This window comes from Mustela lutreola, chromosome 16 (assembly GCF_030435805.1).
Source record: "Mustela lutreola isolate mMusLut2 chromosome 16, mMusLut2.pri, whole genome shotgun sequence".
Classification (NCBI taxonomy): domain Eukaryota; kingdom Metazoa; phylum Chordata; class Mammalia; order Carnivora; family Mustelidae; genus Mustela; species Mustela lutreola.
The window spans coordinates 5,361,278-5,380,206 of NC_081305.1; the positions used below are offsets into that span (position 1 = coordinate 5,361,278).

General features: G+C 44.3%; 1 protein-coding gene across 1 annotated transcript in view; it reads right to left on the minus strand.

Moving 5' to 3' along the window:
• CDH13 (cadherin 13) overlaps positions 1 to 18,929 on the minus strand; it is a 989,149-nt gene that overhangs the window by 751,036 nt on the left and 219,184 nt on the right. Inside the window, exon 2 of the mRNA XM_059153524.1 lies at positions 15,715 to 15,826. Coding sequence (XP_059009507.1) covers positions 15,715 to 15,826 — 112 coding nt within the window. The remainder of the gene's footprint in view (positions 1 to 15,714; positions 15,827 to 18,929) is intronic.

The following is an 18,929-nucleotide window of genomic DNA, read 5'->3' on the forward strand; positions in this document are numbered from 1 at the left end:
AGAGGCATCTTTTGCCTGAGGGAGGATGAAGATGTTGAATCAGGAATGCAAAGGGAGTAAAAGATTTAATATTCCGCGTAAGGACTTAAGCAAAACAAGAGTCTTGAAAGCCAGACTTGACTGAGAGAGAGAAAGGCTTTCTACTTTGCAAACATGGTCCTGGAAGCCTTAGGTAGAGCTAAATCAGGGTTTTATGGAGGAGAGGTTTCTTCCCACCCTGAGACCTTTCAACCTGCATGAAGGAGACAGGGAAACTGCTGGAGAGGGAGGCAGGTGGGAAGGTTCCCTGGGTCTCCGAGAGTCGGGCTTCTGAGCTTGACTCCACAGCCGTTACACAACAGAACTTATTTTAAATGTATGCTGATTTCCAAGCATTTTACTCTACTTTGTTTCCTGTGAGCTCAGCAGAATGAGAAAGACCAAAAAGAGAAAAAAAAAAAAAATTTCCTCTGTTCCCCCTCCTCTAGAAGAAAGGCAAGGTTTCGGTCTCAGAGGGGCAGGTCGTCCGTAACCGCCTGTTGAGGACGGAGAGGCAGCCTGCTTCCGGGGTGCAGGGAGGCTCTGTAGCTCACGGAGGCCGGACCGGGAAGGGGTTAGGTTCTGAGTCTTGTCCGAGGCATGTCCACAGTCACTACACACTTTTCATACTTTCAAGTCCTGAGAGGGCCTTTAGTCACCAAATAAACAAACAAAACCCCAGCATTCCCCACTTAGCTAACTCAAAATATATTCCCCATGGTGTATTCCTATTACAGTTCTGTAGAACTGCCTGGCAGAGACGCAAGTTTAGGAAATGCCAACTTAAGAGCACACACAAACGACCAGGACTGAGAACAGAAACCACCCACACGAACACGGCGCAGCCACGCAGAACCAAGAACTAAGACCACTCTGTCTGGACATGATTGTTTGTTCCCAGAAAATTTTTCTGAAGAAGAAGGGTAAGACTGAACTAGTGAAAACCGTCACTGCTCGTTTCAAGGCGCAACAGTCCGCTCTCTAGGGCATTTATCAAAAACAACTTAGAGGACTTAATTCACGACTTACCTAAAAACCTTGTCACGCCTACCGGCACTACATCAGCACGTCGTGAACTTGACCGGATGTCAGTTTCCTACCTTAAATCCTGAGAGCCTGGACCCTCCTCGCAAACGCTGTAATATTTTCATTCTGACTTCCGCCTTCTGAAAGTTTGCTAAGAGTTATTGAGGCGGTGTTCCCTATGAAAATAAGCTTTATTAAATGTACCTGTGCCTTATTAACGGAGTCACCTGGTGATATTTTAGGAGGGTGTACCTTGAGCTGTAGGACACCTGTCTGAAAAGCTTAATGTGGGAGCCCAAGTGATGTTCCAGCTCCGTGGCTCGCAGACGCCTTTTCCTTGGCCAGAAACCAGCACTGTCCCGATCCCTTGCTTGCTTGGGCGACAGCTCTCCGAACCCGGGAACTATGTGACTGCCCCTGACCTTTGTTTGTGGAGAGCCCTTTCTTTAGGGAATGGGCCTCTAATTAGTAGACCCATCTCCCAGATCACAGAGGGGGCCCTCGACCCAATGCTGAGTCTATCTTGGGGCTTCTCTTCCCAAAATTTGAATGAAAACATCCTAAACTGGAAGGTGAATGGAGCTGTGCTAGTCCTATAGAGTATGCAAAAGTGAAAGCATGGTCCACATACCCCAAACTCTTGTAAAGGGCCTGTGGCAAGATAAGCTCAGCAACTAAAAGCAATTTCACAGAGTACTATTATGCTTATTTCATCTAGTGTTAAAGTTTGCATTTTGTATGTCTTTGCTTTCTTTTCTTTTCTTTTTTTTAATTTGTTTATTTACTTGAGAGTGAGTGAGCCAATGAAAGAGAGAGCCCCGAAGGAGTGGGAGAAGCAGACATCCTGCTGAGCAGAGAGCCCAAAGCAAGACCTGATCCAGAGGACCCTGAGGTCATGACCTGAGTAGAAGGAGGACACTTAGCCGACTAAGCCACCAGGGAACCCACTTTATTTCCATTTTCAGAGCAAAAATTTTTATTATATCATTAGGGAAAATTGTTCAGAACTTGAAAGTAAAGCAAAATGTAGGGTTGGGGCCGGAGATGTTCTTTCAATGTCACACACCGGCCTTATCCAACATGTCCCTCATGGATTATCTGATTACCTAGGACAATGGAATTCATTTTCCTAATGACATTAAGAGAGAAACTGTGCTAACAGAGTCAGGGGGTTCAATAGGGGAAGCTCTTAGACCCTGCCTTTTGTGGCTAATCGCAGACCCAACAGGAAGAGCGCTGAACCAAGGACACCCTACTATGTCCTCGGGGGGAAGAGAGACTCCCCACTCCCCAACAGCCCAGACAATGAGAGATGGTCAGACTCTGCCAATGAAAAGCCACCGTGATTCCGACTCCCAGCGTACACCAGTGTTTTGTGGTTTACAACAACCTTCCCAACTCTGCCCTCCCCCGCCCCCCACCCCATGAAAGAGTGGCCCTCTCCTTTGCGCTGTGGACTTGCCTAGGGTTTTCTCACAGGTCACTTGTCCTGGGTTCCAGGTCTCTGCTATTACTGGTCCCCCCTCCCCCTTTTTTTTCCTGGTAAAATAACTAGTAGTTTAATTTTTAAGGTTAACATTCTTGTTGTTCACTATGTATTGAAGGTTGCAGACGTAGTGAAATTACATGTTGATTTGTAGATCTCTTTATAGTAGAGCTGCCAGGAACGCTCCGCAGAAAGGATAACTCTGAAGGTTACGGTTAGGGGACCCCACGCCCTTCCCTGAAGGCCGTTGCTCTGCCATCGTCCCTCCTGAGTCTGGCAACGGCCTCCTTCCGGCCCTACTCTCTGTGCCCCTCTCGACACGGGGGATGACCACTGGGCCACATCCCCATAGGGGTCCACCTGTCAACCCCAGATGTCCCCTACGTCAGCCCCGCGATTCGTTGTCTTGTCCCCTTCCTCCATGCCTAGAACGTGATGCTGACTCCCTCTCCCAGCCTGGTTTATCCCCACTCACCCTCGCTTTCTGTTTTTAATCCGGCAAACTTCCTTCCACTGAAAAATGCAGAGCTAACCATATTCCTTGGAGGTTTTGACTCAGATTTTGAACTGTTTTTCAAGCACTAATTATTTCTTTCATGTTATTCAGAATCAATGTTCCTTATTTGGAAATTCTCCCACCCCTGTGGATTTAATGTATACATATGAAAATTAAAACCACTTTTAGCTAAAAATAGATCCTCGGGGAGGGCTCAAGAATCAGCTGACACGCACAGTTAGGAGGAAACTGGATGGCTGACAACTGTTTTGGCTTCGAATGGGAATGAAATAGGCTGGTGCAGCGGTTGGCCACTTTGCAGGGGCGGCCTGCCAAGACATCATTTACTAAGATGCTCGCAAGTAGGAGTGGCTTGTGGGGGGTGGCTAGAACCCGGAGTCGGAGGCACGACCACACTCTGCTGCCCCCAGAAGCAGCTGGCATGTGAAGAGGCCAGCTGAATGTTTTAGCACAACTGAGGTCTGCAGCTTTTCAAGGGTTTCTTCTCCTACAGAGTGCGGTCTGCCATTCTCAAATCCAAGAGGTTTGGCATCCCCGAAGTGGAACTCATTTGGCACAACACCCAACCGGAACTGATGTGGTGATCCTTATTTATCCTACTTAGGGTGAATATCCATCTGTTTTCCCGCAAAAATATCTGTTTTATTGCACAGGGTTGCCCCATACGCCCCTGGTGGAGTCATGTGATATGGAGCATATGCCCGTTAATAGCTCTCTCACTTGCAAAACATGCCCGGTCTTAGGCTGGGGAGACTCCCTTCTCCAGTGCTTTTCAAGGAGCATCCTTTTAACATGTAGCCAAAGAGACCCAATCATGAGTGGTGTGTGTGTGTGTGTGTGTGTGTGTGTGTGTTGGGGGTTGCTGGGATCGCTGGTCCCCCTAGAACACGTGAGTCCCTATAAGGGAGACCTGGAGGAAGTAGGAAGAACTTGTGTTCTTTTTCAGAGGAGACAAGCTTTGCCTCTGTGCCTCCTTTGGTAGACGCCGGCGCTGCCTGTTCCAATAGTATCGCTCTGCAGACATCCCCCTCCCTGGCCTTATGCTTTCAAATCATGAAATATACCGACCTTTATCTAGAGCTTGCATGTGGCTGGCAGTGTCCTAACACGTTTGCTTGTGTGATCTTGATTAACCCACGAAACATCACCACCATGTTACAGATAAGGAAACTGAGGAGCTAGGGGTTGGCTGGAAATGTCACCATTGTAAGTGATGAAAGCAAGCAGTCCAACTCAGGGCGCCACACCATCAGCCCTGTGATGCCCTCAGGGACACCCCAATCTGTTCTCAGTAAGAACTGGAGTGCTTCTGTGGGAGGAAATTGGATATGGCTTTTCATATGGAGAGTACTCACAGGGTCAGGAGGTCACAGTGTGTTTTTCACCATTGGCCCTTCTTCGGAGATGTTGGATCCTTGAATCAACCTTCATGCCCTCAGCTATAAAATGGGATTTTCAATCCCATCTTAGAGCAGTTGATTTGATTAAATGGATAATATGGTCGCCCCTTTCCTGGATCAGAGAATCTCAAAATGAAAGACCCATTCTCATCTTAAGGGTCCTGCATTGTGTGGTCCCTCGGCCTTAACATTCACCAACCCAATCTTCACGGGGGGACCCCAGCTCGTAATGCAGTCCTCAGCATCTCAGAGAAAACTTCTTGATGGCCCTTTCTATAGCAGCGCTCCAGAAATCACCATCATGTGACTCTGTCTTATTTCCTTCCTAGTATTTTTATCAGATTTTCATGTTTTGTTTTCCTGCGCTCTTAGGTGTTTATTCTTTTTTATTATTATGTTATGTTAGTCACCACACAGTACATCATTAGTGTTTGATGTAGTGTTCCATGATTCATTGTTTGTGTAGGACACCCAGGGTTCCATGCGGTACCTGCCCTCCTTGCTACCCATCAGCAGGCTCACCCCCGCCCCTCTGAAAACCTCGGTTTGTCTCTCAGAGTCCACAGTCTTTCATGGTTCGTCTCCCCCTCCGATGTTCCCCCTTCAGTTTTCCCTTCCTTCTCCCAATGTCCTCCATGCTAGTCCTTACGCTCCACAAGTAAGTGAAGCCATATGATAATTGTCTTTCTCTGCTTGACTTATTTCATTCAGCATCATCTCCTCCAGTCCCGTCCATGTCGATGCAAATGGTGGGCATTCATCCTTTCTGATGGCTGAGTAATACTCCATTGTATATATGGGCCACATCTTCTTTATCCATTTGTCTGCTGGAGAGCATCTCAGCTCCTTCCACAGTTTGGCTATTGTGAACATTGCTACATGAATATTGGGGTGTATATACCCCTTCTTTTCACGACATCTGTATCTTTGGGGTAAATACCCAGTAGTGCAATTGCAGGGTCTTAGGGGAGCTCTTTTTTTAACTTTAACTTTTAACACTGTTTTCCGAAGTGGCCGCCCGAACTTGCACCACCAATAGTGCAAGAGGGTTCCCCCTTTCTCCGCATCTTCTCCAACATTTGTTGTTTCCTGCCTTGTCAATTTTTGCCCTTCTAACTGGTCAGAGGTGGTATCTCAGTGTGGCTTTGATTTGAATTTCGCTGATGCCTAACGATGTTGGACATGTTTTCATGAGTCTGTTAGCCATTCCCATCATGTCTGTCTCTCTCTCCACAAGAACGAAAAGTCACAACATGAGAGGCAATTTACAGGTTGTAAGCCGTGCACTTAGTGCAGGGTGTGACGTAGGGCAGGCGACCATTCTGTATTTCTTAATTGATTAACTCAACAGATATTTGAGAATCCATGTCACTTCCTTTCCTATATCCTATTTTTGTCTCCAGAAGGAGAATGTGAGTTGGGTTGAATAAAACAATTGGGGACATTTTGATGGCAAGTATTTGCACCTCTCACCCTTTTGCTTTCAAGCCAACAAAAATTTCATGAAAATTAAGATGAAAGGGACAGACAGAGGGCACCACAATTATAAGAACGGGTATAGATTTGGTCTGTTACAGGATAATGAGATCTTTTGCCTTCTCAGACTATTTAAAGCCATGCTTCATCTTTCCTACTTTCTGTTTTGATGCCTTACTCATTAAGCAGCTCAATTCCTGTGGTTCTAATACCTTAAATTAGGAGATGCTCCTGTAACATCCGTATGTTCCTCTATTCTTACTCTCGAAGAAAAACAGAAATAAGAGAGATTTATACCGGTTACAGAACTGTGTGAGCAACGATACACTCAACAGGTTGACGAGTGGGGCCATATGGCATCACTTTGAGTTTCACAGTCTTAATGAGGCAACCTGCTCACCGGCATCACCAGGGAGAAGCCTGGTGTGATGGCTGTCCTCATGCCCTGTCACCTAAGACCCATTTCCATTTGTGTGAGTGCTGGGTTCTCAAAATCCGTATGCATGGAGCATAGGCTGCAGTCAGGGGATGTTGGAACAGAAAGAGGCCTTAGCAGCAGGGCACAACACCTGCACAGTGCACTCCTGTTTCCGCCAGCCCGACAGCACCCCCTTCCTTCAGAGAACAGCATCTCCACATCCCCAGACCCAGCCAACAGAAATACCACATCTTCTTGGACACTGAGATTGGTTCGGGAATAGGCACATGAGCCAAACCTGACCGAAAGGGTTAGCCATGAGAAGCTTGCCAGAATGCTTAGAAAAGAGATGCTCTGGGTTGTGAAGTTGGAAGAATAAAAGTCTGGGGCCGCTGGTGGCCCTTTTGGAGGGAAGCCCTCTGAGAGCAGGGGGGCGGGGGGGTACCAACACTCCAGAAAGCAGAACTGAGGAATGAGAGGGGATCCTGAGAACATCATCAGAGGGTCTAGATCCTGGTCTTCCTGAAGCCAGTTCAAGCTTCAACAACTTCAGTCATGTGAGCTGATAATTTTATATGTTTTTGATGCCAGGTGGAGTTGGGTTATTTTGGATTGGATCACAAGGCAAACAGCTCTGGTATAAGGAGACTAATATACCCTTATTATACAGACTGGGAAACAGAAGTCCAGAGAGTAAACGGGGTCATACGAGTCAGTGAACTGGGAGCGACTTCTGTGATTATGCACGTCTTTTCGAAAACTTCTAGATGTCTTCCATAATCTAGACCCTTGGGTTTCCCTGGGGCTCTGCTCACACCTTTATTTCATATACAGGTGCCCCTCAGTCACACTGCCACCTTTCCTGCCACCTGTCCTCTGATCTACCTGCCAACCATCCCCATCTCCAAACTTCTCACATGACTCCGTGCCCGCCCCAGCCCTCCCCACGCTTCCCTCTCATTCGTCTCCTGTTCTGAACTTCTGGAAGGCTGGTGCACCAGCTAACCATGTGGCCCCTCTTCCGCACATTACATGCATTGACTATTCAAAACACTGAAAACCGATTTCAAAGTCTTCATTGACGGCAGCCGGCCCATAGCTCTCCAGCTCCCAGCACCGTCCTCTGCTTCCTTGATGGCCGAGAACAGCTTCCGTCACCGGCAGTGGTTTGATAGCAGCAGTACATGCGGTTGGTCTCCTGTGGCGTATCGTTCGATCCACACACCAGTGTCGGGAGCAACAGTGACTTCATGGCGTGACGTTAGATGCTTGTGAGGGGCTTGTGAGGCGGCCGGAATGAGGAAGCTGACTGCATGGGGGAAGACAGTGGAAGGGCCACAGGGAAGCCCCAGCTACTATTACTGATACACTAACTTCTAGCAGCTCACATTCTAGAGTTTTCCATAGACCAGCCACTCTTCAGAGCCCTTTCTATGGATTCACATTTAATTCTCAGAGCAACTTCATGAGGCTACTGCCATTATAATATTCCTTTTACACACGAGGGAACTGAGCATTGAGGCACAGTGAGGTTTTTGTGCTCCTCTAACTTTCCGAAAGTACTTAGTTGATAACGGGCAAACCTCGACTTTGAACCCAGGCAGCCTGCCCCTGGGGTCTATGTTTCGGAGGTGTAATCTTCCCAGAAGTTGTGAATTTTGGAAAGTGAAATTCTTAGTGTTGACAACAAATTTCTCTTCATTAAAACTTTTTCATTAAATTCTTCCACAAGGAGCAGCCAGACAGGACATATCTGTGGGGCAAATTTAGCCCAAGTTCTGACAATGTGATTTCTCTGGTCTGTTTATTTCTCCCATTCTGCTGATAAGAAAACATAGGCCACGGGAGCCCTAACTACATTCCTCACCTTCTCAGGCCCTCTTCCTCCACGACTTTATCTGCTTCCTCTCTTGGAAGCAGGACAGAGCACCCGAGTCCAATGGAGGGTCTCTAAGAACCTCGTCACATCCCTCTCCAATATGCGTCTGTGTTCTTTTTATTCCATGGTTATTTACTATATCACCTTACATTTAGGAAATAAGGTGGTTAATATCACGGATTTTTGAAGATTCTAATAATGTGAATTGACCGGATTATTAGATTGTTACAAATATGGTGGTGGGCTGGAAGGGCGAACTTGTCAAAATACTACATTTCTGCAGGGCTCATTTAAAAACAGGAAAACGTCTCATTAACGTAAATAGGGGTCCATGTACTGAGCCAAAGTATAATAATCACCCTCATAATGTGGAGTGAATTAAGTGACATCAGAGTAATGTTCCTTGGCGTATCACAACAGTTTAGGTAAACATACCACTCGAAACTCTACCCATACTCAGATCTAGGCAGATTGCAGTACAGGTGATGTTAAATCATTTCATTAATCATTTAATCAATTTCCCAACTTGAGGGCAAATACAACTTAGTAGTGCAAAGTACAATCGGAAAATGGAAAATAAATTATTGGGTTTTTTTTAAATCACTACAATGAAAACCAAAAATAAAAGGACTTGGCAAGTGTTCAAGGATAGAGAACATAGACAGACAAAAGCCCAAGTGAGCTTAAACTCAGGAAACAGGCATTTTTCCACCTGCCAGTTGGAAAGTTCATCCATTTATTACCATCCAAATGAAATCTTTTCAGTGGGGTCAAAAGGGCCTTTGTTTTGACATTTAATTCACTGGCGATGTATTTCCTACGTTAGGATGCAAAACACCTCTCACACTGCTTTCTCATTAATTGCCTTCATTTTTCAAGTTCCCTGTTTGATTTATAGTCAATTAAAAACACCCTCGAAAGCCATGACTCATGTATGTTAAGTACAAATATGATTAATGCAAAACCACGCACCCCATGGATGGTCTGACCCCTGGCCAAAGTCATGGTCAAGGTGGAGCGACCCAGCAGTGTCCTGGTGAGAGAAACCCAGGAGGAATGTGAGAAGCCAAGAGCGCAGGTCATGAGCAATTTTGCAGTAACTGGATCTCTTTAAAACAAGGAAAAGGAGGTACTTTTTCTGTATTTTTTTTTAACATTACAGAGGTTGTGAAGAGAAAAAAAAAATGCATTCGAAATCCTCTATCACATCCAGGTTGATGAAAGTAGATAGGAAAATGGAGTGGCACATCTCCTTGCTGTGTCACTGTTGCCATGACCAAAAACAAGACACTAGGCTAAAGAACTCTAGATTAGAGCCCGGGGACTCAAATCCTGGGTTCAAATCTTGATGTTGCCAAATACGAGTGACACGACCTTGGGTAAATTGCTTTGCCTTGCCCAAATTTAGTATCCTCACCTGTAAAATGGGCGTAAGAGAGAATTGTATCCCCTAAGGTCTGGTAAGAGGTTCAAAGGGGGCCCCCCACACTTAGAGAGTGCCCAGTAAATGCCAGCTGTGAAGGTTGTGGATGTCACACTGCTCAACGGCTGTGGTGCATTTTATGAACCCCAACACCTATTCCCAAGGTATCATGCTTCTTCCATTTTCCAGAAATGCTCCCTCTCTTCTTGCTGTCAGCATGGGCATATCGCCCGTCACAAGGAAATCTCTTAAGACTTGTCCCCACCTGCCTCTCTAGAAAATGAATTTGAGAACGCACCAAAACTTGAGAAGAGCATCAGGAAAGTCAACGGCAGAAAAAGTAATTTCAGCCTAATGCATTTGATATGTGATTTCCCGCTAAAATGAGGTAAATAAGAACACTTGGCACATTTTTTTACAAAACAAAATCTACTCAAATGAAAGAAGTGCCTTCTCTGCTGTAATTAGTCCATATTCCTGTTTCATTTGTTTTTTGGTGCCAAACGATCTTTTACATATTTTTTTTTAATTTGTATTTTTTGCCAAATGACCTCTTAAAAGAAAATTCTAACCAAGTAAATGGTAGTATTCTCCCTCCATCTCATCTATTTGCTTGGGTTTTTCTGTTTTGTTTTTCATATCCAGGCTTAGAAAAATATTTTAAAAATACAATCTCATCAATCCAAGATTTAAAAAAAAAAAAATCAACTGGTCCATGAAGTTCAAATCCTAAAATTACTCATTTCTTCAGATTTTTAATGCCCACGATTTATCTTCTATAAAGCCTGGCTTAGATGGCCATTGTAGGGACATTGAGCCCATCTCAGGTCTATGGATAGCAGGACTAACAAGAACAGGAACCGCAGCAACACTGACCGTCGTAAGAGCGGCTTTCATTTATTCATCACTAGGCTGAGCATTTTTTCCATCAATCAGCATCAACTCTAAAAGTATGGACTGCCATTATCATTTTTAGATGAGATAAACCAAACTCAGAGGATATGAAGAACTTGCTCACTCATGGCCACACAGCCAACATGACTGGTGAATAGAATATGTGCAGAAACTATGTATGTTGTTTTTGAGCTAACGTGGTTAAACCTCTGGGATGTCCTGCCCACACCTCTTCTTGTCCCCAGCTCAGTGACATAAGAATGACTAGAAAGGCCAAGATGGCAAGACCAAGTTGGAAGTAGCCTGAGTCCTCAAGTTCCTGCATGGAGAGCCCCCACTTGGAGTCTAACTACCCAAGAGAGCAGCCTGGCCAGCATCCTCGTGACCGGAATGAGAAGTAAACTTTACTGTTAGGTTACTGGGACTCTTTGATACCAAGGCTATTCTAAGTAGTCCAAGTGTGTTATTGAAAGTGTAATTCTATGGGTTGTACAAGTCAGAAAATGACAGGTGTTGGCGAAGATGCAGAGAAAGGGGAACCCTCTTACGCTGTTGGTGGGAATGTAAGCTGGTGCAGCCACTCTGGAAAACTGCATGGAGCTTCCTCAGAAAGTTGGCAATAGAGCTCCCCTATGACCAGCAATCACACTATTGGGTATTTACCCTAAAGATACAAATGTAATGATCAAAAGGGAAACCTGCACCCGAATGTTTATAGCAGCAATGTCCACAATAGCCAAACTATGGAAAGAACCTAGATGTCCATCAACAGATGAATGAATAAAGAAAATGTGGTATATATAGACAATGGAATACTATGCAGCCATCAAGAAATTAAATCTTGCCATTTGCAATGATGTGGCTAGAACTAGAGGATATTATGCTGAGCGAAATAAGTCAATCAGAGAAAGACAATTATCATACGATCGCACTCATATGTATAATTTAAGAAACAAAACAGAGGATCACAGGGGAAGAGAGGAAAAAATAAAACAAGACAAAAGCAGAGAGGGAGACAAACCATAAGAGACTCTTAATCATAGGAAACAAACTGAGGGTTGCTGGAGGGGAGGGGGTAGGGGATGGGGTAACTGGGTGATGGACATTAAGGAGGGCACGTGATGTAGTGAGCTCTGGGTATCACATAAGACTGATGAATCACTGACCTCTACCTCTGAAACTAATAATACACCATATGTTAATTAATTGAATTTAAATTTTTAAAAAGTATAGTTATACAAGCTGTATTTTAGGTGAACTCAGGTGCAGCAGTATGTGTGTGTGTGTGTGTGTGTGTGTGTGTGTGTGTGTGTGTGTTTCACAAAGAGTAGTTCAGGAAGGCTAAACAGTAAGAGACAGAAAAGTACTGATCTAATAATGCCTAGATGGCCAATGGGGTGTCCTTTCTGGACTCTTGAAGTTGGAGCTATTTCCCATTAATAGAATCTGGAGGGTCATGAGTATCGTTCCCCTTAGCTAACTCGATCATAGATCTTGCCACAAGGCTAGGAAGATGTGTTTGAGCTGATGTGGCCAGGGCAGGAGAATCTGTTCTATAATTTTGCCAAACATAGATAGTCAGCACCTTATCACCTGGTCCTTTTCCACCTTAGCTGTGTGGCTTGTCAGTTTCCCAGGCCACTTATTCTTCTGAAGCCTGGGTGTCAGCTGGGAGAGTGTAACCAGAATCCGTGTTCAAATCCCATGGGGCCAAGATGATGGGTACCAGAATCCCATGATTTTCATATTACAGACGAAGCAACAGTACGAACCCATTAAGAGAATTCTGGGTGTAGGAGGCATCTAGGGACCCCCTACCTTGAGGAAACCCCTCAAGGATCCCTCCCTGAGTCCAAAGGCCTTGAATGGATGTTTCCTGTCTTCCACGCTGTCTTTCCCTTTCTTCTTGTACTTCTCATACAAGAAAAAAAAAAAATGAATAAGCACATCTACCCAGTTCATTTTTCAAGACTGAGATGAAGGCAGGAAACTTTTGTCCAAGTTATCATGAGTTGGGGGCTTTGCATCACACTGTGAAAGGTACAATGAAAGAGCTCCCTGGGTTACATTAGAAGAATAGTAGGATACCATGTTTTGATCCTAGAAGCTTGTTGAAAAATGGCCTTTTAAAGACGAAAGCAAGTCTAGTTAGTGGAAAGGAGAGTAGAATAAAGAGTTATTTGGATGTGAAGAAAATAAAAGGCTTTAGAAGAACTGAAGGAAAGATGTATTGGAGCGAACAGTGAATAAAATATTAGGGAAATAAAAGGAGTGGAGGTGACCATTAGTAACAGTTAAAATAGAGAAAGATGAGTCATTGAGAATTGAGGAGAAAGATGGAAAAGGATGAAAGGAAATATTACTGTCGGAACAAAGAGAACAGGAGGCCATGGGCAGAATAAACATTTTCTATGGCCTGCTAAAAGCTGAACCCAAAATTGGTTGACTATAAGTCTGGGAATATGGGCAGATATATTGTGTCTGTCAGGCAAAGAGACACCACTTTCGGACAACCTCAGAGAATGGTAAAAAGTGTAGACATCAACTGATTGATTATGCTGTGTTTACACCTTCCGCAAGACAAAACTTTACAATCATTGGAAACCAGAGCTCTTAAATATTGTAAAGATAAAGCAAAACTGGAAAGTACAAACACCGTAAATGGAGTCCGAGAGATGTTACTAGCCTAGTGTCTTGTAACCTCTTTTACTACCTACAACTTCAGCTTCTATGTATGTTGCTAAAATCATCCTAACCATTTCCCACATCTTGGCATGCAACCTCAAGTATCTAAGTATTTTAAAACTTTCTGGTTCTGTTTGACTCTTTTCTATTTTCATGCAGACATTAGCTTTGTGTCCCTATGGCTTTCATCCTCTGAGCACCCACCACGCAATTGGTTCTTGTTCATCACGTTTTCAGAGCTAGAAGGGTCTTGTGTTGAACCCTAGGGGAATGCATGGGAGAAACAGAGCAAGAGAGAGGGAAGAAGGAGAGGGGGCGAGAGAGCAGGGGCGATGTTCATGGCCTGGGGGGATGGTTCATCAATACTCAATTCTCCAGGCTTTTCCTTTCCTCTGGAATAGAGCAATACAGTGTCATTTCTTCTGGAAATCCAGACTTTCCAAAACAATATTCAATAGGCATTCTCAAGTCTATGGAAACTTTCTTCTTCATTTAGGCACAATTAACCTCATGTGCAGGGTCTAACTCATAACAACCTATGTTCGTTGCTTTGACACGGAACTCAAAAGCACCAGACTAGATGTACTCTTGGTAATTTTTTTTTTAACCCTAGTAATACACATGAACCTACAGTTTCACTGAGAGGGGGCTAGTCCAATTTTGCTGATCCAACAATTTACATACAAATTCATATCTAAAACTTTAAATATCTTCAATTCCCCTATCACTGACTTTTCCTGAACGTGGTATCGTTGATAATCAAGCCAGTCCCATTTAGCATTTACTAGCTTACACAGAATCAACAACCATAACCCGCTTAATTACTTAGGGGATTAAAAAAAAAACACAGACACACACAAAACTGTGATATTGGAATGTACAGTATGGTCTAGTTTAAATTAAAAAGATCCCCCAAAGTATGATTGTTTCCAGCTTCTCAGCGGTGAATTAAAAGCTGTTTGGTGTCGTGAAAATTACAGAAGCAATCACATTTATGGGCCTGCTTTGCATACCAACTCTATTAATTTCCATACTCAGGGTGGCTTCGCATTTCCACCCATGTTAATATAGATGCCATTTGGGATAATTGCTTGCAAAAAAAAAAAAAAAAAGGAAGAAAGAAAGAAGAGGGAAAGGGAGAGAGAGAGAGAGAGAAGAAGGAAGGAGATGAAACAAACAGATGAATGGGGAGAAGAGCCAGTAGGGGGAAAAATGGTCTCTTAAGCAAAGTTCCCTTTGAAATACCTTGATTCTGATAAATAGAAGAATCAAAAGACAAGGGTTCCCGATGACCTGACCCAGGAGTCACACTCAGGGATCAAATTAACATGAAATCACACATTGTAATTCACTTATTGTGCCGGGCCTGAACCTTGTCATCGCCGACTCTAATTGCCGAAATGATTTCATTGGTCTAATTACATCAAGATGTTCGCGGACTTCACCTTGGGTACTTCCCACCGTGCCCTGCATTGCGTCTTCATTACTGTGCTCCTTTCAACTCTCCAAATGCGTTCCAGCCTTACAGAGCCATCCAATCACAAGCAGGATGGTTTTGTTTTGTTTTGTTTTATCTTGCCTTATTTTCCTTTTCTTTAAACGCACCAGCCACAGAGCCCGGGAACGGAGGAGCCCAGTTAGCGTGGAAGGTGAGCCTGAGACCGTAAGGGCAAATGCACAATGATCTTTCCTAAGGGACCTTGGAGCATCTGGACAAATTAGACCATTGTTTTCACATTCTACAATCCCAAGTGTTAAAGAATGGTGCTCCAGAGCTTACAATTTTATCGTTATTTGTCTACCATCAATTTTAGATTCTATTGTGCTAAAACAATGCTTGCTCTGCACTTAACAATGCACTCCATGCCCTCATAAAGATAAAACAATATGATACCGGTATTAAAAATAGAAAGAGATTATAAACCACAGACCCGAAGAGAGCATATTTTAATTGGAATTTGGGGGGATTTGAGTTTAGTCCGCAAAAGAGCCAGTAGAGGTTTTGCATGTCTCCGAAGACCCTCTTACTGGCCTTCAGAATAGGAGTTTGGAATTCCTCTGACCAAAAATTCCCAGAAGCCAACATTCTGCTCTCACCATTGTTTTGATCTAACATGAGGCATAAGAAATCCCAGTAAAACAGCACATCCTTGGGAAGGTGTTGGTTTTGCTCTCAGGAACCTACCCAGGGGAAATGGATTTAATGTCCTTTGCGTGGAGTAGCACTCCTGTTGGAGGCTGGCGGTCTCCTTTTCTGGGAGCAGTGGGGAAGTGCTCACCAGTGATAAAATACTCAAGAGATACACAACCATTTTCTTCACCTCTCAGCCGACAAGGCTCTAATTCAAGCACTGGATCAGGCAGTGACATATAAGGAAAATGATCAGAAAACACTTCACTTAGGGAATACTGCATCCTGAGACACATTCTTAGACTCTGGTGAATTCAAGTATGAGAACAGACCCAAAGAATCACCGAGTGACATTGCTTACAGTTTAGAATCGCCTGGTCCTCGATGAACTGAGCTGGCTGGCTGATGTGGAACACTTTCTGCTGAAATCCAGGCGTGCAGTCCAAGTCTTCTGCAGATGTTAGCAGCAGCACCTGAGAAAAACCGAAGCCATCAATATTTTAACAGCGTCTTACGTGTTTGCCCCACTAACTTCTACCAAATCTGTGACTTTTAGAAATGAGCTGAGGTTTTAATTTCATTTCCCAAATAAAGAGGTAAGTTGATACTTCTCCAGTGGCTGCCAAGAATTCGCTTTGGCAATGAGATTTGGAAAACACGCAAATAGGAACAGCTGCTGTAGCTTCCATCAAGTTGCTGTGAAAGAAATAACTTTGTCAGATTTTTACACCTGCTAAGAATCTCACCATGGTTTCTATGTGTGAAAGTTCATTACAAAAACAGTCAATTTCATAGGACGCCCAGGTTAAAACCAACTTCATTGTCATAGATGCAAAGGAGCAGTGCCATCTTTAAGAAGGAGGAAAGCAGAATATTCCACTGGAAATTGCTTCCCGAAGGAATTCGGGGCCCACTAGACCTTCCCGATCCAATACAGTGGCCGTGAGCCACACTCGGCTACTGAGCACGTGAAGTTGTAGCGGGGCTGAAGTCGTCAGTATAAAAGATGTGTTGGATTTTGAAGACTGAGTACCAAAAAGAAGAATGGTGTCAAATACCTAATTTAAACATCTGTAGATGGATTACATGTTGAAACAATAATATTTTACAGACTGGATAACATAGATATATTATTAAAGTCAATGTCACCACTTTCTTTTTACTCTTATAAGTCTGGCTACTAGAAAAATCTAAAACTTACAATTGCTTCAAAAAGCTCAGTTTTTTTTCTTTACAAATCCTTGGGGTGCTTCATCCCACGGTCAAAAATTTAGGCTGTATGTTTTGGAATATACAAGTGTGTGACACATTCTTGGACAAGGGATGATTTAGGAAGGTAAGAAATAGTTTTGGGTTTAGTAGGTCAAGATTACAAGCCCCGTGAAGATGGGAGGGACCTCTTTTTCCCCAACTTTGATACCAAGCACCTACTGCATTTACTGGCCCAGAGAAGACGCTCCGTATTACTTAACGCATAAGTGCTAACGTTCTCTACCGTTCCTTTATGGCGAGCGCTATGCTAAGTTTGTTATATGCATCATCTCCTTGGATCTCTACCGCAGCCTATGATGTATTTAATATTTCATAGGACAAGGGGCCTCACATTCTAGAGATGCTGACACTTTGCCAGGATGGTGCATTAGGAGGACGGGGGCCAGGATCTGAAGCCAGGCTTACATGTCCTCTCATCTGGATGATGGTCGGAGCTCCTCCCAAGCCGCCGTAGGCTTTCCATGTCTCGGGGTGGGATTTTACTTTTTTTTTTTTTTTTTTTCTCTGAGCTGTTTCTCTGAAATCTGGGGAAGGCCGTTTTAACAGAGCATGGTGCCGGCAGAGAGTTTGGAAATTCACATTTTCAGCAGAAGCCCTTGACCATAACTGATGAGAATCTGTGCACAAATACCCCAGCCATCTCACCCCCCAGGAGAGAGCTCTCAAAGGCAGTGTTCTGTCTCCCTGTCTCCACGTGCAGCCCCAGCTGCCCACGACGGCATCTGGTGAGATAACTCACCTTCCATTGGCTGCCTTTCCTTCCCTGACTCGCTTCCTCATGAAATGGGAATTTCACGATTCCTGGGGTTGTCTGACACCTCCTCCCCCCCAAAAAAAATCCACTTGCACTCAAATCTTTGATTTACTGCCTGCTTCTTAGGAAACCAAATTTTGATCCTGTGTTGCAAACTCTTAACCACTGGACACAAGCTGTTGAAGAAAACTCATTATTATTCCCACCAGCAAATTCCAAAGAGTGCACAAAAGGTTGGGATGCCTTGGAACCAGGGCTTGTCTCTAAATACCAGCCCACTGAGAGGCACTGAACCCCAAGGAATGAGAGCGAGAATTAATCTTCAGAGGTTCGTGGTGTGGCTGAACCAAGGAACATCAGAGAAATTGAAATGGGTCAGTCATCACCCTGACCGACATCATCTTTCAAAAATCAAAGGGGTTAGGATTTTATAGTTCCATATTGGAGCAGTTCTGCTTGTGAAACTTTCCCTTGCCTCCAGAGCAGACTCTGGGAAGATTGCTTCCAAGGCAATCATAATGCTGACATCCCAAGTGGCACACACACAGAATGCAGATTCAGGACTCGGAATAATTTGCGGGCAATTCTGCAAGCAGAAAATCTATAACTGGCCAATGCAAATCCAGTTAAACAGAAAACGGTCAAAGGCGGCCTCCAGGCACCCGGTGCCTACAATTAGACCTTAACCTTCTAGTCAGCTAATTCTGCCCTCAACCCCAGACCAGTAAATCAGTCACCCCCTAGAACTATGGAGATGCCATTTCTCTAGCGATCCTGAACATAAGGGTCTGGACCGGGTTGAGGGATTAGTTCAGTGGACGACGTGGATCTTGTCTCTCCGGAGCTCCATCTCTGTCCTGACACCTGGGCGGGCTCTATTCAGGATTCCTCCAGAGTCAAAAAGGAAAAATAAACCTTTTCCAACAGCTGACCGTCCGGGAGGGTGGGAGTGGTGAGAGGACTCCCAGAGGCTTAGCTTTAATCTGCACATTCTTGGGTCGCGCCACCCACCAAACTCATAAGAGAAAAGCGCGCAGCACTCTCCTGGGCAACGTGTGACTCGGTGCAGCGAGAACGAGTCCCTCCTCCCTGCGTTCATTCATTTACATATTGCCCCAAACTTGTTCATCGCCCGGGATTCAGCAAGCACTTGGCGAGGTGCTGTTCTGGAGCTTATCTATATAAGCATCATAAGGCAGGAATTAGAAGCACAAACTCCAGAGGTTCAAATCCTGGCCCTGTCCTTTACTGACTGACAGTAATGGAAATCGGGAGACTAAGATGTACTTTCAGCGGATGGTGCATGTGAACTACAATAGGGGCGCTCATTCAGTTAGGCGCCGACCCTCCCTCTAGATCACTCTAGGGTTCTCTCTTGCTTTCCCCGCCCCCCAAATTTAAAAAATTTGAAAAAAATATAACAACTAGAATAGTGTCCCACAGGGTAAGTGAACAGCAAGGGTTAACTGTTCACGTGGACTAGAAAAGATGACAAATCATAATTTAATTAACTAACTAGAATTTTAACTTGAGAGGAAATTGCAGGTGTC